This window comes from Argopecten irradians, chromosome 5 (genome assembly GCF_041381155.1).
Source record: "Argopecten irradians isolate NY chromosome 5, Ai_NY, whole genome shotgun sequence".
In the NCBI taxonomy this organism is placed as follows: Eukaryota; Metazoa; Mollusca; class Bivalvia; order Pectinida; family Pectinidae; genus Argopecten; species Argopecten irradians.
Genome location: NC_091138.1, coordinates 17,252,718 through 17,277,483, shown reverse-complemented (window position 1 = coordinate 17,277,483; position 24,766 = coordinate 17,252,718). Strand labels below are relative to the sequence as shown.

The window sequence follows — 24,766 nt, the reverse complement described above, 5'->3', positions numbered from 1 at the left end:
TAAACAGTCCCTCGCACTTCGATTTGTTGTTGTTGTATTTTAACTAAACATGCCGTGGCAAGACTGTCACTTCTATCTGACATCTCGACATTTTGTTGCACGCTTCCGTTTGTTGCTGCGGCCTCGTTTTGGAAAAAATACGTCATGTTCTATGTAAAGCTTGACTTCGCTCTATTTTTAGAGAAGTATTTTCCTGGTCAAGCTAGGCAACTGACCACCCATATTGTTCGCTGTATGCATTGAAAATGATCTGAAGATTATATCTATGTATAGGATAAATTTCAATTTCGTAGTCTTTATATTTCATTGGACGAAACCTACCTTTAAAGCGAATAGTCGGGCAAGTGACTGTAAAATCGGTAAAAATGGTATTAATATATCCGGTATAATTTCTTATGAATTAGAAAATTAAAACTTTCCGTCAAAATCGCTGTACATGCGAAGAAAATAATAATATCTATGGGAATCCTAAAAGTCCTCCCGACCGGCTATGAGTGCAGGTCAATCCTAACGCATGCGCAACATCCACCACTCTCCGTAGTAAACAAAACATGGCTACCGTAGTTTTGAACCAAAAGGTTTCCGCCAAAACAACCAATTGACTCACCTAAAATGCGAAAGGAAAGGCAATGGAGCAGCGACAATCCCAACAACTGACTCGGTAAACATTACGACGCATGGAGAGTGTTAATACAACTTGTTATAGTGAAGAGAACAGTTCAAACGAGCACGCGGCTCCGGACCGCTACTGTACGTACCTACATGTAGGCCTACTACCCGGTACTCCCTGCTCAGCTGATAGTGAGTGAGTCTTCGTATTTTGATCATTATGTAAATAGTCCCTAGCAGTATTTTTTCATAAATGAGTGGTCACATATGGTCACATGTTTCATACCTGTTCCCCAATCGCGTAAAACGTAACCCTGGGGTAAATAGCGGTTCTTTCGTGGGGCCTCTTTAGGGGTAATGAATGCCCTGTATATTTATAAAATGTACCGTTGTAATGCATGTACAGTTAGAATGTAACCGCTAGTGCATTATCAAGCTAAGATTTGTTTCAATTAATCTATAATATTATGCTACCGGTCAATTCATACAGTTCTGATGTATATATTTTATAGATTTTTAATTTGTAAATTTTTGTTCTGTACATGTTCTGGTAGTGTTATACACATACATTGTATATACCGGATTTACATTGTAGGTTAATTGGTAAAATTGTATTGTATATGTTCTGATATACACATATACATATGTACATGTAGGTTTTAGCTTGTTCTTTAGATATATTTGGAGGACACATACAGTATTATTTCTGGTCATAATAATAAATAATGTTTGTATATTTATTACAGCTGTACCTGGTTCATGTGTATATGACAAACTTTACAGAGTTGAAATGTACTGCAGCCATGTATCATTTATAATTATTCTGAATTTTTGTTGGAACTATAGATAATGAATTTTGTATCGTTTTTGAAACAATATTTGATTCTATCAAATGCATCAGTGACACATTCACAACTTATAAAATGTTTTCTCTAAAATAAAAAAAAAAAAACCCTGTAGAATGAACCTACATTTATTCATTTATATATATTTGAAATTGATCATTTCAATTTTTGTCATATTCAACAGATATAAAAAAATTTTTGGTTCTTTTTTTCAGGCACCATGCATGCATAGTGACATGAATACAGAAAGTTCATCCCTTGGACCTGTATACAAGTGTATGTATACATATACATACAATTAGCATAATATGAAGACTGAAGAATGTTGATATGAGTTCTCTTGAAAGTAAACTTTTCCAATATGGACCTAGAAGATCATGAACAGAACATTTAAACAGTATTAATTTATTAAATGTTCCTTTCAACTGTAATCATTAAATAAAATTATGATGCAATACTTTTTCATTGTTTAACTTTGTAGAAATATTTGTTTATATTAGTCCTCTAGATCCAGTGATTATAATTCTTGCATCCATATGCCGGCCCATTTGTTTGTCAGGGCTTGTGAGATAGCTTTTCAATTACTTTTAAAATAAATAAGGATTTTTTTTACATATAGCAATATAGATACCATTGTCTTAGGATTTCTAAATTCTACTTTACAAGAGAGTAGACTCAACATATAAATAAAACCATAAAACTAGCAAGTTATCTGAAATGTTAAAAATCTTTTTGTCTGAACCAAATTTCACATTTATTGTCTATGTGTAACTTGTACATAGACCATTTATGTATTAATACTGTAGTAACAGTGATTACAAACACATAGACTAAAATGTAGTATGTAGTACTATGTACATCTGTCTTTGATTTGAGTTCTAAACAAAAAAGTGGTACCTATTGGGAAGTTGTGACTTGGGCGGAGGGTGAAATACAGAAGAAATAGCTACACATGGAAAAAAGAAAGATATACAGTACCATATGGATTCAAAGTTGCTCCAAAATCAATGAGACTAAATAACCAAACAAAAGCCATGTAAACCCCAAATATGCAATGACCAGATCAATGATAAAGCACCCTTCTACTTCCAGTTATCTGTAGCTATTTCTTCTATATTTCAACCCCCCACTCAAGTTACAACTTCCCAACCTCATGATTCTTCTGTCTTTTAGCCCCCCACCCCCCACCCCCACCCCCCAACACACACATACCTGATTGATTGTCATGTTATTTCAGGTTCCTATTCAGGTATTATTCCTAAAAACCAAAAAGGGTATACACACTGTGTACTCTCAAAGGAGGAGAACCACTTCATTCAAAAATGGAATTTACAATTTCATCTTAATTTTGAAATCTTCAATTTAATTATTAATTACTGGACTATTAAAACAGTATAGAACCCCTTGGCTACAGACAAAGTACTGTGGTACACATTTCTCTTAATTAATTACTTTTCTTCAACTCAATCATCTTTTTCTCCAGAGCACAAAAAAGAACAGGAAACAACAGAAAAGGAAAGTAACATACATGTAGGCCTATATGTTTTCTGGAAATATATATGATGTGTTAATTCTCACAGCATAGGCCTACATGAATGTGAAGAATTAAATATTATCAATGTTTGAGAGAATTTCCTAGTTGTAATTCTATAGCAGCTACATGGAATGTACGTTTACATATATACATTGTACGATACATATACATCATAAAAGTTTCTTTCCTTCCAGCTGGACATTCATGTCATCTCTCTCCAGAACTCAAATATTGTTTACAAAAAAAAAAACAAACAGAGACATAGATAATTTAATTAAATCTCTGCAAAAAAATACACGAATAATTGAACACATATATTGTACCAAGGATTTATAAGTGAGAAGGATTCGTGTCTGTCTCTTTACACTACTAAACACCACGCGAGACGCTTATGAACCGGGAATAAAAACCGTTTTTCTCAACAAATACTTGTCTCATCGAGTCAAACGAAACACCAATGTAAAGTAAATTAAATTTCACAACGTTTATAACTTGCTTTAAAGATGGAAGATTTAGAAGAAATGTCTTAAACGATCGTTAAAAAAATAAGACCGCTCATGAAATGGCAGCACGCTTCAGAAAGTAAGACGGTAACCCTCGCACCCCCCAATGCTACATCAAAGGCTGCCGCGGCGGATATCAAAGGAAATCAGTCGTCGTCCAACGTCACGGTCAGTGCACATACACAAAAGCGCCTGCGCTGTCTTTGCCCAAAACCCAGTGTGACCTATCCTTCTCATATACGTCCTTGATTGTACTTGTAAAATATCTATGTATGAGCTAATTTATTTTCACATCTTTGACAGCTACATGCATGGACGTTCTATGGAACGTTTTCGTGTGGTTTTAAATGGGAAATTATGTTACGATTATTAGTACTTAACCTTCATGATTCGGTTGATGTAAAATACGACGAATGCGATGCTGCAATAATTGCCCCTTGCCGGGGCCCCATCTCTGCATCGGCCGAATATTTGTGTCGATTTCCATGTACAATATGCTTTTATCGAAAAATTATTACAAAGCATTGTCATTAATGTAAGAATACTTCATTTGCATCAAATGTATCATCTCAAAACAACTATTTGCATACCGCATTAGTGGTTTATCACACGAAACGAAACCGACACGACTGAGAAAACACATGTCCATGTTGACATTTCCACGCAGCCTCGTTTTCAAAGAGTTTGGCGAATTTATATTTAGAACTGTGCTAAATTTACACGGGACTTCCCCAAAATTTCAATGGTCAAAACTGGACACCGTAAGCAGAAACTTGACCATCATTATGGTATACAATGACTTTTGGAAGGCCAAAGAACGCATTTAGACTGGTTTCCTTTGCCCGACTATTCACTTTAAATACATTGCACATGGTGTTACAGACCGATATTCAGCTCAAGTGTTAATTAGATATCCTACCTTGTATTATGATCGTGATTTCACTCAAAGTACTCCTATTTATCACACAATTGTGACACTTACATACAGCTTAATGCGAGTTCCTAACAAAAACTTTAAGTTTTCATCTGAATCTTGCTTATTATTCAAGATATTCACAAAATATGACTGAGAAACAAATTATTAGGTTCATGTATGTATCAATCTGATATGCACTTTGCTAAATTTGATGAAGAATAAAGAGTGTTTGAACCATTGTTTACATCGTTGTGTCAGTCTTTGCGCAACGGTTTTGATCGATGATATTGCGAAAAAGTGTACGGTTTGGAGTTTGAGATTGCAACGGTTTGGTATTATTTATATGATGACATCTCCATGCGAAATAGAATCTAACCGTAACATATTAACCATTAGTTACAGTTTATATAATTAGAGACCCACCAGAGTGCCCATAGACTAGAGATTTTTAGACGTTTTAGTGACCTAGATAAAAAAAAATCCAGTAAAAATCCTATTCTACATTAAACACGCGTAATACAATAATGTAGAATAGGATGTTTATCGATGGAAAGAGCGATGCTTTTTCTGTTTAAAATCGTATGGCATAGTCCATGGGCACTGGGTTGGGTGTACATTGATACAAACTTTAGCTAATTATCATACTCTTGTGGGCATAACGTCTTGGTTTCTTGATGTCTCTTCATCATTTTTGAAATTACGTCAGATTGAATTTCGTGCCCGTTAATAACCGATATTTATATTGTCACTGTACACATGTACAGTACCTATGTCTGGCTATTAAACCCAATATATGATTATTCTCAATATTAACATTGGCAGTTACATGTAGATTTTGGTGCACTAATTTCTTCAGAGTTCAAGAGGTCACAAAAACTGAGTTTAAGTCAATGTTAGAATTCCTTGAATAACGTTAAAGTATTCTTAAAACTGATAAAGTAAATATATCTTTGTATATTTGGTTTATCGGTCATTGTTTAATCGGTTGTTCATGACAACACACAAGAAGAAATCGAACCAAGTATTTCCCCCAAAATCATCAACTGTTTATCAAATAATATTCTTACTTATAAAGACGTATCCGAACACGTTTTGTTATTAAACTTTAGCTTTTTTTCCTTTATAACTTGAACGATTAGTGACTTTGCCCGTGAATCACTAGTGCAATTAAGCATGCGTTGTCATATTTTGACATGCATTGGTGTTTGACAAAAATTGGTTGTTCTAGCATATCTATTATGGTGCGGATATATGTTAAACCACAGTCACATGATATGTATTTCTATTATGGTGTGTTAATTTGCACCAAGTATCTGTAAGTATATTTTAAGTCCTTGTGCATGCTATTTGATATGTTTTTTTTTAATTACAATAGCCGATGTACAACTGTACAATGTATGCAAAAATGTTACTGTATATCAAGCGCATTACGGGATAAATAGAGGTTACACAACGAGTGGCTGTTGGATATGGAATTTATTCCACACGAGTGAGTTATTTTTTAAAAGTTACAAAAGACAAGAGCTTTAGCGAGTGTCTTTTGTAACTTAAAAAAAACCTTATAAGTGTGGAATAAATTCCATATCCAACAGCCACGAGTCGTGTGACCTGTTTCTACCACAATTATATCCGCTTTTAGCCGATAGAAATAGGACGGGGATAAGTACGCTATCCAACAGCAGTTTTGGCGTCAAGCGGCGATCACAGCATAGCATGACGTCACTCGATTATTGATGACGTCGACAAATGATGACACGACACTCAGAAAGACGTAGTTCGGTCAAAGTTCACCGTGTCAGCCAATCAGAATGCGTACAGAGTTTATACCACGTGTGGTATAAACAAATTGTACAGCTGCATCGTTTATTTGATACCCTGAGAGTTGAATAACACTGGCTTTTGTGGTAGGAATTAGTATACCCATTTCTAGTCTACTACAAAATTAAGATAGCATTACCAGTATTTGAAACTTACTTTACTTGAACGCTTTCCTAAGTCGTCTTAGCGCATACATAGAGAATACACGGTTAGTATCTTACAATACAAGGTTTATTTTGGTGCGAGACTTAAGAAAGCCGAGATGACGAGGCTTTGCCGAGTCATCTCGGCTTTCCGTGTCGAGCACCAAACTAAACCTTGTATTGTAAGATACTAACCGTGTATTCTGTTTATCCTGCAACCATTATGTCATTCAAAACGAAAGCAAATTGACAGTTCCTTACTTTGTTTCGCTCGAAGCGCGACGCTTCTTTGATGCGGAGGTAAAGATTCATTCACTTAACCGAATGAGAGTGTACTCCTTTTTACTGCCGTTGGAAATAAATAAGCGCATTCACAAACAGTAACTGTTATTCTATTCATTGTGATATATCAATGAAAGGAAAGGAAAATACTAAAATAACAATAAATACCCATTAAAGAATTACTTAACAATACATACCTTTGTCATGAGCCAAGAAAAAACGACACCGCCATACGAGATTTTTTGATATCGTAAAAATGACGTCATTTCGGTGAATGTGACGTCACGTTTTAGCGGGACTGAATGACGTTTCATTCACCGGAAGGTTCAAGTTCTGGGTCAAGTTAGAAAAAGTTCCGTCAGATATGGAACAAATTCACGTGATCGTATTGACGGATAAAGCATATCGTATTGACGGATAAAGCACAAGTTTATCCGGCAGTAGTTATCGGTCAGTATGTGGGACAGTTGCAGGATAAACGTTAAATATTATGTCAAATGAATTTAATTCTAAAAATAGCACACAAATTGGTCCATTTTTCATGTCATTTTCTGAAAGAAAGAAATCCAAACCGTACACTCACTTTTGTTTTGACTGGTGTCTCAACCGCACACTATTGAAATTCAAAACCGTTGCGACACTTGTCCGATATCGAACACAAATTGTTGAATTTCATAAGTATTTTCAACATTATTGTAAACAAATTATATACCAATGGAAACGGGAAATTCTAAAGATTTCCAATATTGAATCACAGTAAAACTATACCTCAATATAAGTCGGCAAATCGAAGCTGAACGAAAAATTTAGCTGTGTTTTCTGTCATGTGTGATATTCAAATGCATTTTTTGAAATATAAGAAAACAGATAATAATATATTTTTTGGTTTGGTTGAAACTTATCATACTCTTCAGCAATCACTACATACCATGAATCATGGTATCATCCGTAACGCCAGCAAATTAGTGATACAAAGCACAGTACCGTGGTCTTCATGTCGCCGAAGCGATACCGGAAACGGATCAAAAACATCGTTGCCGTACTAGTTGCACCAATCGGAACACCTCGCCCACTTCTTCGAACATAGGCTCGGACCTAACTGTATGAAGATCCGCCGAACAATGACCAAATTACCACTACCTGTAGGACTATATCATAGAGGGTTACCTCCCTTGTGAAACATACAGCGTTATTTTTGTCTGCTTCAAATCTCTATATGTACCACAAAGAAGAACTTCAAACAAACTCCCTGATTTATACTATCTAAATTTGTGTTTTACAAGACGTATGAGATATATTTGTTGGAATGAACATGAATGCTCGAATTTATCCAACGGTAACCTTTTATGAATGGAATATATGACTTAATACATTATACTCAGAATGTTCATAAATTGTACCTCAGTTCGTGCGTTATTTATACCATTAAAACCGCCGACCAATGGTATTTTTTTTTCTATAGTATAAAAAACAGGAGCGGACGAATCAAGTTTTTTTCAGTTTCAAAAGTTACATACTTTATAGCCCGAGATACTCTGGCCCAAACACCCAGACTTGGACATTATGATAGATAGATGTCTGGTTTAGGGCCTGGCCCGATACCAAACGGTGTCGACTTATTCCATGTTTTCGAGTACTACTGCGCTCTGGCCCTAAACCAGACATCTATCTGTCATAATGTCTAAGTCTGGTGTCAGGGCCAGAGTATCTCGGGCTACATACTTTACACCATTACCGTCATTGAAAAGTTTGAGCTTCTAATTTTACTTCAAAATAAAAAATGTCAAAAATAATTAATTGCTTTCCAAAAAAGTCCATAGCACTATGTCCTATATGGAATAAAGTACTGATCACGCATGCACCATTTAGTACAATATACTATTTTACATATTTTTGTGTTAGTAAGACATACATTTACATGAGTAAACACCATTTTTTTTCAAATGATGAGTAACGTTTATTCTCTGTCGGCGATGGAGCATCTTAAAACACATTTGTACCGAAATATCCATTTATTTGTGTTGTGACTGTTCCAACTTGAAGACCAGATAAGATACATTTTTTTCATATGAAAACGATATAGACGATAATCTAATTTGTTTACAAGCTTCATCCGTGATTCCGGTCGCGTGGCATTATCAGTTCAATTAATATATCATTAAAAATTTAATTCTCCATAGTTAAAACTTTATTTCCTCGAATAAGAGATACAGAAAATGAGATATAAATAGAATGTATATATATATATATACACGTGAACATATATACAATCAAGGAAACATTATCGTAATTATTACAAACTCCTCTTCTGATTTTACTTATCAGCCATTATAATCATACATGTACAAACAAATTTACTAATACTGCAGCTATTAATATACCGCTAATTTCATTAGTTTGTAATCATGGTTTTAAAGAAGTTCATAGAATATTCAAAACCTTTTGAATGATATCTTAATCATCATTTTAATAATACGTAAAGATAAAACAATTACATGTTACAAGACATTCACTTTTAACAAAATTGGTGATGTCCATTAAAAACTTTTGAGTCCGATATCGCTGTTTGAAGTAGCCACATGTACCCCATTCCTAGCATTAATGTACCATAAAGACGCTAATTGATTACCACTTCGTGTTTGGTTTTAGCTTTGTGTGGCTAAGTCATATTAAATCTAGAAATGTCTCTCATACCCTACGTAGTTTTTATTCCGAAGGTCCGATAGTCCCAAAACAGATAATGTAGTTAGAAGATATTTCTAGAAGTAGAAGGTTCTCCAATATTCTTGAATTACGGTTTAGCTATATATACTCCAGCTGTCCAAGGCTAATCAGAACTGTAATGAGACCTGTAATAAGACATATCAAGAATTGTACAGCGCCATATAAGATTCTATTGGGAGAGCTATTGTGACTTTATCTGTGGATTATTACAACACTTTGTGTGGATTTTTTTCATATTGCCTGGAACTTTACAAATCATCGGTGGACATTCAATTTCCTTGTGGATTTGTGATTATTGTTAATTTGAAACCTGGAAGGATCAAGGATTATACCAGGACATTCGCTTACAGATAAGTAACACTTTAAATCATCGTACTAGTCTTGTACCACCACCAATTACTTTAGATATTGTAAACCATCTCTGTATAATATTGTATATATAATTAAATTGTGTTTTGAATCTAGCTGCTGGTTTCTCCTTTCTGTTATTCGTTCATGTAACAGTACACAGAGTCTTTCTCAAGGATTGGTTTGTTTTCTTACCAGTTAAACCAGCATTACTTGCCATTGTTTTCATCATTACACCAAGTTTGTTTCTTCCGACGGGTTGATTTTTGAACCACTTCTGACCACTGTTGTTTTGATTAACAGCAACGTAAAATGGATATTCCGGTGTATTCATCGCCTGAGGTCGATGCTTTGCGTACAGTTTGTAGGCCTCGATCGGACATCGCGATTTATTTTCAGGATTTCCAAACTGTTTCGGATTAAACGATCTCATGTGAGTACTGTTTCCCCCTCTTGTTTTTGTTGTTCTTTCGTTAAATTCCAGGTATTCTGATCCAGTTTCATCGTGCTTCAATTCTATATCTCCCCATTTTAATTGTCTGTTTTCATCACACCCCCTGAACCCCAAAAGTTTAGTGTTATTGAACCAGACGGTGTTTAGCAAAGCATGTGGGTTGTCATGACCCAGCTGACCACATTCCCACAACATTTCCTCCTCGTTGTCTGAGACAGGCTGAGCTTTATTGGGACGATTCCCAAGTCCTTTCTGTTTCAACTCTTTACGCCTAGACTGAAGTACCTGACGACTCGTGGCAAATAAATCTGAGGTTAAAATGTTGAAACTATAACCATTTTCTCTCAGATAGCGGTCGATACCCCTGTGAAAGCTGGTAAGAGTATCAGGCTCATAATTAGAACCATCATTCTTCTGAAGGGACAGCAAAAACCCACCAATATATGTATCTAGTTCAAATGGCAGAATCTGAAGAACTTCCCTGGGGTCGGACCTAGGAGGAGCTTGGATCCAGTCTTTGAATCTTTTAATGCATCCCTCAGTTTTCTTAACAGTGTTTTCATTTCTTTTACTCATGATGTAATTTCTCAGATCTGAGACACCGGAAGTGTAAATATTGGATGGAATAGGGTCATCGGCGTCGTCTAAATCAGATGAAACATGGCCATGGGTATCGGGGGTGGGGTCAGGAGGAGGGGGAGCACAAGACGCGATGGTCGAGGATGATGAACTAGATCTAATTTCATTTCCAGACTTCGGTGTTTCGTTACCTTCAACTTGAGGAATGCTTGATTCATCATCTGTCTCTGGATCCATCAGTAAATCATGTAAAATGTCGAAATCCCCAACAAAATGCCATTATAAACAAAGCCAACACTGGCTCTGATATCAAGGTGTAAGCAGACGACAACTTGTTGTTATTTGCTGCCAACATCCTCCTATTAATATTCCAAATTTAAATTCTACCCAGAACTATTCTAAGTCCACAACATTATTTTTATTAATTTATATTTTAAATAAAGTACAAAAATAAAATTTACAATTTATTAAGAAGCAAACTTTTTTTCTTCCCAAAATAAACCAATGCAATACAAGGGAATTCCCCTAAAAAGTAGTTCCGGCTAGTAGGTGAATACAACATTCCGTATTGTACATGTGCAATACAAAACAATGTATTTCATGGTCTGAAATTTGCTTGTAATACTATAACCAGATTCAACATGTATGTGATACAATAGTAAATACACCAACAAAACATCCTTGATGTGTCTTTACTCCAAATTTGCTTTAATTTAAACAGAAATCAAAACATGGCGTATTCTGAACGTCCCCTAATAGTGGCAGCTATAGATTTTGGAACGACATATTCTGGATATGCTTTCTCCACTTATAACGACTTCGAGAGAGACCCGTTGAATATTTCTACGTTTTCCTGGCCAAATGGATGTGGTCAATCCCCTAAGACTTCGACAAGTGTGTTGTTTGATGCTGAAGAAAATTTTCATTCATTTGGTTACGACGCTGAAAAAAAATATGCAGAACTAGCTTTAGAGAAAAAACACTCTAAATGGAAGTTATTTAAACGATTCAAGATGGAGTTATATCAAACGCAGGTAAAGTTTCTAACAGTATATTATCTTATCTAAATTTTATTTCTAAATTCTATTTGAGATGTAGTGCAATAATTTTTTTTTAATTTTTGATTATACGGGTATTCAAAGTACCGACATAAACGAGCACTTTACCAGTTTACTTATACAATTTTCCTGTCTTAATTTATTTTTATCAATCATGATCAAGTAATAGTTAGCCTATACTTTGCTTAAATACATATATTGGAATCGTTCATTTAACCAGGCATTCCATAATTGTATAACATATAATGAAATACTTCCCACTTGTTCAACATTACATTGGCCTTATCGATGACCAGTATAATCTCGATGCGAAACAAAGAATTGTTATTATTACCAGATCTTGACCTGATATCACCACACGGACCTACGCCATTCGGCTGACACATGATTGTCTGGGGCTGATATTGGATGCGATAACAAACTTGTCATAGAATAACCTCTAGTTAACTAATCAAAGTAGTATAAAAATGATATTGCCACAGCAGCAGCTGAAATTTGCTGTATGAAATCATTAAAATGAAACAGTTCAATTTACCACATTTTTTATGAGGCCATTTATGACTTGTTCAATCTAAAGATACACTTTTTATATGCACTGTATCTTTCCTGGTGTAGTAATAATGCCATTTAATATGCATCTCCATTAAATTGATTTTATATTTACAGAAATTGAATCGACGTCTCACCATAACCGATGTCAATGGTAACAAGATGTCAGCCATGCATGTCATTACAGCAGTGATCCGCTACCTTAAGGAACATGCGATGAAAAATTGTTTCGAAACTGTTACAAATCTTGAGGAGTCTGACATATTATGGGTGCTCACAGTTCCTGCGATATGGTCAGATGCTGCCAAACAGTTTATGAGGGAGGCTGCCAAGAAGGTACGTTGGTATCTGTCATAATGATTTAAATATCAAACAAACACAATTTAACAAAGCATGACAATTTATTGACTCGTGCCCTATCTGGGCCTCGAAATCACGATCTACGGCATCCAATCGCCTAGCCAAACATACCTGCGCCTTTTACCAGTTCGCCATATCCACGTCCCCCCAAAAAGACGTTTCTATGACGAAGTGATAGTCGGTTTAATATGCTGACATGATCACTGTGGAAATTGTCAAATTAAATATTCGGATCAACAACACATAGTGCATATGATACATTGTGTTTAGTAAATATTAAATATCAAAGAAACACAATTTTACAAAGCATGACAATTTATTGACTCGTGCCCTATCCGGGCCTCGTCATGATAAACTCATTTATATATACTCATTTATAAACACTTCGTACATATGTATAATGTTCATATATCCACAACAATGCTGGGGGGTATGCTAGACTCACCCGGCCTGTCTGAATGTCTGTCTGTCGTCAGCAAAACTTAACAAATCCTCCTAAACAATCGGACCGATTTTCAACAAAATTTAACAGGGAGAATATGTATGTGGAGCGGGGCCGTAATTTCCGAAATTGGTGGTTGTCATGGTACACAGGTCACTATACACAGGTTTTGTAGAGTCAATAGCCCATTAGTCAACGGATTTTGAGCTTTAAACTGGAATGTGTCCTGATACATGTACCAATGTAGGACAAAGAGGAGATCTGGCATATACTCACAAAGCTTTACGTAAAAAAAAATAGCATGACTTTAACTGGACAATTTGTCGAAACTGTCATGATTACCAGGTTACCGTGGTGACCTTTGAAATATAAAGCTAAAATTTACAAAAATATTCAATAGACCCTTTGCATGATGCAAGCGGCCTTTTTGTAATGGCGTAAGGAACATCGGATAAAAAAGGCACTTCCTGTCTAAACCTGGCAGAAACGCATTGTTTTCGGTGTAAATATCGGCGTGACAACTTATGAGTAGATAGAAAGTACTTGAATGAGGTACAAATGTATCTTTCTGCTATCTTCATAATTCTAAAACAGTCACGGATGAATGTAACGTTGTAACGTTATGTTATATACACACTCTGATAAGGATCAGTTATATTTGTACGGAATGCAGAGATGGAAAATATTAAAAAAAAGAATCCTCAATTTTTTATATGACGTGATTTTAATGGCAAATTATATCTAAAGGAATACTCAGAAATGATTGTGTATCATTTTTGTGTCTGTACCGATACCGTAATTACACCGTAAAGCATGTACACCGCACATTACAGTACTATGCAATGAACACTTGTATGTGTACATAAACATTATTCCTTTTTAACACAATAAACATTAAATACTTTTTGACAACATAGACAATTTACATATATTATGAAAATGTCTATGCAAATAGAAACGGATTGCTATTGAAAATGACATTGTATACATTTAAGTATACGTATGCATTGCACTAAGTTTTCTCTCGTGAGTTTCAGATAAGTTTCTAATTAAGGAAGTACTCAGCAGAATGAGAAGTGATATTAATTCAGCAGAGTTTTAAAGAAAAATGCTTGTCTAATTTTTTATTTTGAGAAGCAGTAGAGATATATGTACCATATATAGACACAGTGTATACATGTAAATATACATGTATCTTTTTTGGTTTACTTTTGAAACACTTCAGCTGTACAGTGTATTTAAAATAATCAGTCCTCTGGTTGTCTTTTTAAGGATTCATTCACAGCATAGACTAATTAAAAAAATGGGATTCATCATTTAGTAAACTACAAAAGTTCCTTGTGAGCAGCAATAAAAAGGAAAACCACAGTTATACAAAATGGTGAGGATAAGGCTTTCTATTGACGACCACATTAGGGAAAAGACTTCTATAGTCTAATATCCATGTGTCGGTAAAATTGATTGAAATTGGAAGATTGATGGGCTTATTAAAGACTAGCATTCATTTTAATTTACATACCAAATAATGAATATCTTGTTTTCTCATGGAAAGATGTAGACTAACATAAGGAACAAATAATGACCAATCCCTGGTTTTTTTTTTATTTTCCAAAGCAATAGAGTGTGATCAAAACTTTCCCAATATAGAAACAAACAGTCATTCTAGGGTTATATATGTGCAATTTTATGCTGTTTTTTTGTTTTGTTTAGATATTTAAGATTTCTATTAACTGAAATTAGGAATGATATGTCAGAATTTGACTTCAGATATTATTGTTGTTAAATAAATAGTTGCCATTAGATTTTTAAGATTGCAAAGCAGTCGATCTATAACTTGGTTTATTTGTGAATAACATATCATTAGATTACGTCAAATATAGAATTTAACTCTAATATTATAATAGTGCAACATAACAAGAATAACTCAACACTTTTTTTTGTATATAATACTTTACATTGAATAAGGGAGACTGCATCTTTTTTTATCTTCTTTTTTTAAATTTTTTTTTTATTCAATAGACATATAAATAGCATTATGTTCCTTTCACAGAAGGACTGAAGTACAATAATCCATATTCATTCAAAATAAATTGATATTTGTAATTGCAATAATTAATTTACATCGTGAATAAAATTGTCCTCAAATATGTCAGGTAAGGGGAGACAACTCTAATATAAAAAAAAATCATGTTAATAATCTGTTATATATTCTGGTAAGCTTTGCTTGTTAGCTTAACGATGACACTGAATTCTCATTGGCTGATTGTGATCACATGATGGTATATATATGACGGCATGAATAAAGTATTAAAGTAAATTGGAAGCTCAAACTCTTCTGTGATTGTCACAGCGTGAAGTAAGCTACTGTTGCTACAAATGATAATACTTATCCGACTGCTCATGTTTTCAATAAAAGAGACATACCATTCGTCGGCGGTGTATCATCTCTAATCAATCAGTCAGTCAGTCTAAGAAGGTCAGTCAATCAATTTTCTATTTTGTAGGCTGGGATCCAAAGCAATAGACTTCGGATAGTTCTTGAGTCTGAGGTAGCTTCTATCTATGGAAAGCAAAATACGTTTCAGAAAAGTACAACAGGAAGTCTCGAAAGATTACCCCCCGGCACTCGTTATCTCGTTTTGGACGCAGGAGGTGAGACTCTATTTTTTCAATTTTAAGGTCACAAAGAAATTGCCTTATCTACATAGTTCAAAATATAATGCCGATCAAACGTTATTTTATAACAAAAACATAATGTCTTCGTTAACCAGTCCACATCGGCATGTGACCGGAACAAAATATCACATGTATAAAAAGTTCACAACCCCTTTATTTTCGAATTCCATGGAGATAACAAGATGAAAAGATCATAAGAATTAATAGGAATATGAATGTAACCTGAATAAAGTCAAGATACTATTTGAACTTACTCTTAGTGGTGGGTTTTTGATTTTCTGCCACAAAGTACCGCATCATAAACACCGTAAACATTATATACCGTATATTAAAATGCATTAAGTATTTTGTATCCCATTTGTGCGGTAAAATATAAGCATCTAAATATTCGGATACTTTTTATTATTATACGAAGTAAAAATGTTACGATCAATCTACTGTTGAGCTGACATGGAAACTATACAAATGTGTCGATATTAAGTCAACAAAGACACCTCAGAAAATTGTCAACATTAATGGGAAACAACGACCAAATGTCAATAGACATGTATATTGATATTCACTATTAATTGCTGAACCAAACAATAATTTTCATATAATTTTCCTTTACATGATAGGCTTTGACAAACGTTGAACCATTATATAAGTGCAGATTAATAGAATCTGAACAGGGATATTTCAACCTGAGTGAAATATTTTGGCTGGTCAACCCAAGGCTTGCCGAAGGTTGACGGCCGATATCTTTCACGAAGGTTGAGATATCCCTGTCCACTTGACAGACCCATGTTTGATTCTTTTTCTCCCATACTTTGTAGAAAAAAGACGAAATTTCTGTTTGTTTCCAGCTGTTTCGTTGCGCCATTATGCAGGAACGTCATTATGGGTCAAAATTGATGACGTCATCTACAATGAACCCTGCGGTTACGCCCGATGTATTTATGACGTAACGTAATTGTCTAGGGCATGTGAGCTGTCTTACACCCCCTGTGTAAGACTATATGACTCTTTCATATGTACATATGTAGGATAGAACTATTCCACCCGAGGGTACAGAATTTTGGGTCAGAACCGAGGCTTGCCGAGGTTTCTGACCCAAAATTCTGTACCCGAGGGTGGAATAGTTCTATCCTACATAATTTACATATGAAAGAGTTATTTTCTCACATTGCTTGTCGAGTTACTTGCACAAAAGGTGAGGCAGCCATTTTGTTACAAAATCTTAACTTCTTAAATAATTGATCGATTTTAGAAATAAGAACGCCATTCGAAAGAGCTCATCAAAGTTTGGTTTATATTAATAAATATAAAACAAGAAATCTTAGGTAAAACGGTTTGAAATGCAAATTAAACAAATGAAATGGTAAATAAATCCGGCAAATCAATCGAAATAGAAGAAAAATGACGTCAACTTTGCCTGATATGACGTCATCTGATTGTTCGGCAATTGTGACGTCACAGCTATGTAAGATAGATTTATCTTACATAGCTGTCTTTCATGGGACAACTCTATCTTACATGGCTCCCTGTGAAAGACATAGTTATCTTTTCCCTAGCAACCACGTGATATCCCTGTGAAGTATGGGAGAAAATGTATAGTTACTACATTAAGCATGTTAAGCTAAAATAAGGCTTTCCTTGGGACTTTTCAACGTTAAAAACTTGTATCTATTAATGCAACCCTGAACTAAAAGGATAAATGTTTGTAAACTTCTTAAAAGTTTTTTAAGAGATGTACTTCTCTTAAGGTTAATACTATGACATTACAAAAACCAAACTTATTGATTGTTTTATGTTGCCATAATTTTACAAAATGTGATTAACTCAAATTATTCCTACAATGTCATGTTTGTTTTATAACAGGCGGAACTGTAGACATATCTGTACAAGAAGTACATGAAAACGATAAGCTTAAAGCAATAAGTTGTGCCAGTGGTGGAAATTGGGGAGGAACCAAAGTGGATAACGCTTTCTTTGATTTTCTTGCGGAAATCATAGGCAAGCCTGCGCTTAACAACTTTATTTCAGAGCACAAATTTGAATTTCTGGAACTGAGCCAAGACCTGGAAATGAAGAAAAGAAAGGTTGAGTACAAAGCGTAAGACAGTCCAATCATCTTTACGATACCACATTCAATGAATGAATGTTGCAAACGATTCAATGGAAAAACTATTGCGAACGTTATCAAATTGTCCAGTGGCTTCAATTCACACGTCTCTGTCGTTAAAAACAAGCTCAAAGTTGACGACGCTCTAGCGAAGAGGTGGTTCCGCAGATCAGTGACACGTATTACTCAACATTTGGAAGAGATAATCAGAACCCCTAACATGAAGGGGATCAAGGCGATTATGATGGTTGGGGGTTTTTCTGATTCGGAATTGCTTAAAGAATCTATTGCGAACAATACAAAAGTAAAAGAAAGTCATATCGATATCATCAGGCCAAAAGAAGCATCATTAGCTGTGCTGAAGGGTGCGGTCATGTATGGTCATAAACCGATCATTCATTCCAGAATTTTGCGCTATACATATGGTGTGGACACAACTGTGCTGTATAGAGAAGATGTGCATACACGTTCCAAGCGGTACGAAACCAAGGACGGCGAAGTTAGATGCAAAGATATATTTGATATCCACGCCGTGAAAGATAATACTGTCGTCATTGGCGAACCACAGCACACAATGACATATGATATTTCTGAGGCAGATTCAACTGGCATGGATTTCCCCATCTTTCGGTCAACGAAGAGTGACCCTATGTATGTCACAGACCCCAGCTGTGAAAGAATAGGAAAGCTCTCTGTTGAAATGCCCGATACTTCGAGGGGCTTGGACAGGTCAGTGGAACTGCAAATGATATTTTGGGATACAGAGCTGAAAGTGGAAGCAATCGATCCAGATTCCGGGGAATCTTTCGAAGCTGCGATAGATTGCTTCAAATAGAGATATAATCTTCTACTCAAATGGCAATTACTCTAAAGAGGAAAGTAACTTTTTTTTTTCTTTTAGAAGCGCATAACATAGTATTTCTAGGCATCTAGCCAAATTTATGCATTCTGCAATTTATTCATTCATTATTAACAACATTTTTTGTTGTTTTCATTGTGTTTTAAGTACAATCTTTAGGTAAGAAATTATTATTATTAGCCGTGGTGTTACATTTAATAACAATATCTGTACTGTAGACGTTTGTGGTGTTATCCAATTACAGTGTTCATCACTATGATGGTTGTTTTTATAGATTTACAGAAATGTGATTAGCACTATCATATTTTAGGCTCAACAATTCTAGGTCAGAAAGCGCTAGATTAGCATTACCTCTAACGTATGTTCTTTTACAGTATCTGTGCATATGCTATTTGTACCAAACTTTAATTTGAGTCGTTTTAAGTCTGGTAATGAAAACTAAAATAGTCGATTTCAGATAGAAGGGGAAATAACTCTGACTGTTATTAAAACACTCACAAATACATACGTCATAACCAATAACTACCGATGATTACAGATAGCCCTATATTTAATTTGTTAAGATGGAATCAAGGTCCTGTGTAGTTCTAAAGAATCGCACTTATAGATTCCAAATATCATAGGCGTCTTTCATGACTAATGGTTAGCTAAGGATGTATAATGTTTAATTCCATAAACCACCGTTTATCACAATCACAAAGCTATGATACACTTCATAGATTGCATGTCTTTACATCTATATTCAATATCAGTTTATCCATCATATAAGTTATGTCTAGGAAAAACATTTAAGGCAACGTGTTCAATTTGTAACGTAGACTTAGCTTTATATTTCATGATATATCTTGATACTTTACATATTAATGTGTTTAATAATTTAGGCATATGCTAGACAAATGCTTCATGTGTATTTTTTAATTTCTAAAATATTTAAATGGGTATTTCTTATACACGTTTTTATCAGCGATTCTGTGTTATCAATATGTGTTCACCAATATAATAAATGAACAAAATAAAACCAACTATACTTAAGCATCAATTCAAAATCGAAGCAGCTCATAAATAAATGTATTCATATTTATGTGAATAGGTAAGTTGATTTCCATACATCATATGTTTATTCATGCTATTCTCTAGTTTACGTGAATGACATGATATCATTGTTTTATTGAAAACGCCTTTGTCATAAGAATGAATACAATCTATACAAAATTAAATTAATAAATGGATTACAATAAAACAAATACAAATCATAGTCACAGATGAGAGGTTATAACTGTGATCGTTTTGAATGATGAACATCTTTTGTTTCATTGTGCAAATATGATACTGTACGAAATTGAATTCACAGTTAGTTTACCAAACATATTACATTGTGAGAACGTTCATGTTGTTATGACCCAGAATAACAGAAATGAGAAACCAGCAGCTAGATTCAAAACACAATTTAATTATATATACAATATTATACAGAGATGGTTTACAATATCTAAAGTAATTGCTGGTGGTACAAGAGTAATACGATGATTTAAAGTGTTACTTATCTGTATGCGAATGTCCTGGTATAATCCTTGATCCTTCCAGGTTTCAAATTAACAATAATGACAAATCCACGACGAAAATGAATATCCACAGATGTTTTGTAAAGTTCCAGGCAGTATGAATAAATCCACACAAAGTGTTGTAATAATCCACAGATAAAGTCACAATAGCTCTCCCAATAGAATCTAATATGGCACTGTACAATTCTTGATATGTCTCATTACAGGTCTCATTACAGTTCTCATTACAGTTCTCATTACAGTTCTGATTAGCTTTGGACAGTTGGAGTATATATAGCTAAACCCTAATTCAAGAATATTGGAGAACCTTCTACTCCTAGAAATATCTAACTAAAAACAGTAAACAAATAAACACACAACTTTCTGGAAATAGATCATTCTAGATCTCTACTTATAATCAACATGTTTACAAACATATTTGTTTATACATGATAATATTCTAGAAAGTTCTATAACCTAAATCAATGATATGACCTTTATAGGATGTATTGATAATAAAGATATAGGAGTTATCTCCCTTATCTAATAACAACATGTATTTAGTGTCATACATAACAATGTTAATATGTATGTATTGGTATTGCTGGTTTGTTTGTATTGTTTTATTCTGTTATGAAACACTGTAAACCATATTTATATTTGTTTATACAATATTTCGCGTCTTACATACATATTTGGTTGATACAATTATTCGCGAAACATTTGAATTCCTTAAACATGGCGTCCTAATCAGGTTTTCAGGGATTTTCGAATGATAACAAAGTAGCCATTGCATGTTTCCTGACTTTAAATATTAGTGAATGAAACTGGTAATATGTAAAAAGTTTATGTTTTCTCACTTATTTGTCATTCTTTACAATTATATCAATATTTATTCTGTTTCACTGTTTGTAATTGACATATCATCCGCTACGTATGAAACCTTTTCATCAGATACAAAACAGTTTGTACCAATCTACTCCTTTTATAATTCAAGTCATCCATAGTTAAAAAATACACTAGCAATACAAGCGAGTCGTATATTAATTACGGCCTATTTCATATTAAGGTGCTATCATTTCACGTTTAAGTTATTCAGATATGTTTCATCAGTTTGGGAACACTTTTGCAGGGTAATTATGATCCACTATACATATTGTTGACTCGTATACCGATTTTATTTTATTCGAGCAATCATATGGAAAATCTCATTAAGTGCCAGATTTAAGAACATATTTCAATATTTACATTTATATAGAATTCAGAGTTTGCTTGACATTTTACAATATATATATATGTGTGTGTGTATATGTATGTTATGTTTTACTTACATCTACTAAATTGATGTTGATCGCCTGAGCTACATGTAGATGTATATAGTATAGTTGTGTGACCGCACAACGTACAAAAAACTGCGTGCGCAAATCGTGCCCACATCGTCCGCATATCTGTGCGGTGTGCGATCCTTACCACAGGGCTGTGCGATTGGAACGATAAGTCAATTAAATTTGCAAAATCGTTCCATAAGCGGACAGTGTTGATGAGTCTTATTTGTATGTATTGTCATTTTAGTGATATCTAAATCAAAGACTTAATTTCTGTTTAAACATATGTTTCTACACGTGTGATATATTGAGCGCAGATAAAAACGCAAAACTTTTTATTATATAATTGAATATTTTACAATTAAATTTTTTGTTCATATCAAACAAATTAATAATGTAAAACTTTGAGCACCTTACCTATGTTTACAATAATGATTCGCATGACTGAACTTACTCTCGGGCCATGAAGCGGTCGATTGCTGAAAAAATACCTGTCTGCAAGTGCACTCGGTATCAATGCGCGTTTGGTCTACTCATTACACGTGTACAGTCCATGTGGACAGGAAGACTGTTTTCCACATTCAGATTTTGAAAACGCCGTTTAGTTTGGAAAACGATGCCACGACTTACGGATACACAGCGTCACGAAGTTAGGGGTATGTTGGTAGGCGGACTTCCGCGGTGTGAAATTGCGGGAAGAATGGGATGTTTGCCTTCTACTATTGTGAGACTTCATCAGCGGTATGTTCAAACGGGTTCTCTGAATGATAGACCGCGCCCTGGGAGGCAACGAGTGACGTCGGATCGACAGGACCGTTACATCCGGGTCACCCATCTCCGTGACCGCTTCCAAAGTGCCTCCCGAACGGCCAGAACAACGAAAGGTATTAATGGAAGACGAATTTCGGTTTCTACTGTCTGCCGACGTCTGCGTAGCGCCGGTTTGAAAGTCTGTAGACCCTTCCGTGGGAACATGTTGACACAATGTCGACGTCAAAATCGCCTGACGTGGACCCGGAGGTGTCGACATGGCTCATGCGCCAATGGATACGCGTACTGTTCACGGATGAATCCTGCTTCCATCTCCGTAATATTGACGCGTGTGGGGACGACGGGGAGAGCTTTACGTCGATTCGTGCGTGTGGTGGTGGCAGTGTCATGGTGTGGGGAGGGATATCCTTCGACATCGACGAAGTCCTTCAAACTACCGTTGTACCGTTCTTTCGAAATCATCCCGCCGTCGACATTCTACACAAAGACAATGCTCGTGCGCACTCAACAAGGTTGACCACAGACTTCTTTAATCAACATAACATTCAAACACTGCCCTGGCCTGCCTTCTCCCTGACCTCAGTCCGATTGAACACTTGTGGGACCAGTTAGGTCAAGCTGTGACACGACGTCAGACACAACCGCGTAATCGACGCGAACTTGAAATTGTCCTTCAGGAGGAATGGAGGAACATTCAGCCAGTTAGAATTCAGCGTCTGGTTCGGTCCATGCCACGTAGGTGTCGTGCTTGTGTGGAGGCAAATGGTGGCCACATCAGATATTGAAAGTGTGAAAATGAATTTGGGGGGTAGCGTTGAAACGTTTGTCTCATCCCCATTCACGGGCAATCTTTGACTAACTCACTGGTAGGAAACGGCTCTCGAAATGTGTACCTTTGTAATGAAATAAAGATTTTTTTCTGTTAATTTTTTTTTGTTGCCATTAAATTTTGCATATTATAACAGTGTTGCGTTTTCATCGGCGCTCAGTATATTGCATCATTATATTCGAAATACATTTTGATTGATATATATATTGATTTATTCATTATATTTTCAGTTTGGGCGATCTATATAAATCTATATATATATTATATAAAAAAGAAATCTATATTGAAATAAAGCAAAAGTTGTGTACATTTATTAGAATATTATTAACTAAAAGTGATTAAATGTACATTAAAATACTGTGGAGTGTCATATATAATACATGTTGCCAAGAGACATTTTAGTCATTAATCTGTTTTTGTGGTTACCCATACACACAAAATACAATATATTCATCATATACATATCAAGGATTTATAGATACGTCCGTGTTTTAATTGTTATCATATTATTAAATGTACGTAGATGTATGTACATGTATAAATGATGTGTTGGATATACCCAATGTAATTGGTACACAAGTCGGTTACATACACTGATATATATATGCACTGTACATTGTACGCGGGGATACAGGTATATACTGTACCTGCATAAATGACTTACAAATGTAGCTTGCTACTGTAAACTTTAGGCACACAGGTCTGTCGTTATGGTCACTAGGCGTAGGGCACTTTTCTCCCTCCTTTTCCATCCCACCACCTAAGAAGGTGACACCTTATTATTACCTGAGAAATGAGTTTTACGATGCATTTTGTTGAATTAGCGAGCGCCCCCCGGGAAAAATACGATTTAGAATGGCTGAAATGAGTTTTATTTTGGTGTTGGAGGGATCAAGGTCTCCCCCGGAAAAAATGAAGATTTAGAATGACTGAGATTAGTTTTCTGTTGTATGTGAGTTTTATGATGAATCTTGAGCACGGAAGGCGTTCTAAATACGATTTAGAATGGCTGAAATGAGTTTTACGATGCATTTTGTTGAATGATTTTGGTGTTGGAGGGGGGGGGGGGGGTGTTCGGGGGTCTCCCACGGGGAAAAAATGAAGATTTAGATTGGCTGAGATGAGTTTTCTGATGTATGTGATGAATTTGTGAGCACCGAATGTTTGAGATTTTGTTGTTTGGGGGGTTCGGAGGTCTCCCCCGAGAAAAAATATTACGATTTGAAATGGCTGAAATGTATTGAATTTCATTATTGAAGATTTGAACATTACGTGCATGGACGTTTTAGGAAACGCGCCGCGCAGTGGAAAATTTTCTTAATTGAAGTACAAAAAAAAATGTGCAGGAGGACCCTTTTTCTTTCAAATGTGCAGTTTGGGGGGTGGGGTGTGTGTGCAAAAAGACATGCCCCCCTAGCCCCCCCCCCCGCCCCGCTTCCTACGCCCCTCATGCACTCTTTAACTATAACAGTAGGTACTACAAAGCACATTCCTCTA

General features: G+C 35.2%; 1 protein-coding gene across 1 annotated transcript; it reads right to left on the bottom strand.

The window, feature by feature from the left end:
* Positions 1–9,867: 9,867 nt before the first annotated feature.
* On the bottom strand, positions 9,868–10,752 carry LOC138324292 (uncharacterized protein KIAA1958-like). The gene has a single exon (XM_069269373.1). The coding sequence runs from the start codon at positions 10,750–10,752 to the stop codon at positions 9,868–9,870; it is 885 nt and encodes a 294-aa protein (XP_069125474.1).
* Positions 10,753–24,766: the final 14,014 nt, after the last annotated feature.

Coding starts and splice junctions, on each gene's coding strand:
- LOC138324292 (XM_069269373.1), bottom strand. CDS start 10,752: ATGAGTAAAAGAAATGAAAACACTGTTAAGAAAACTGAGGGATGCATT.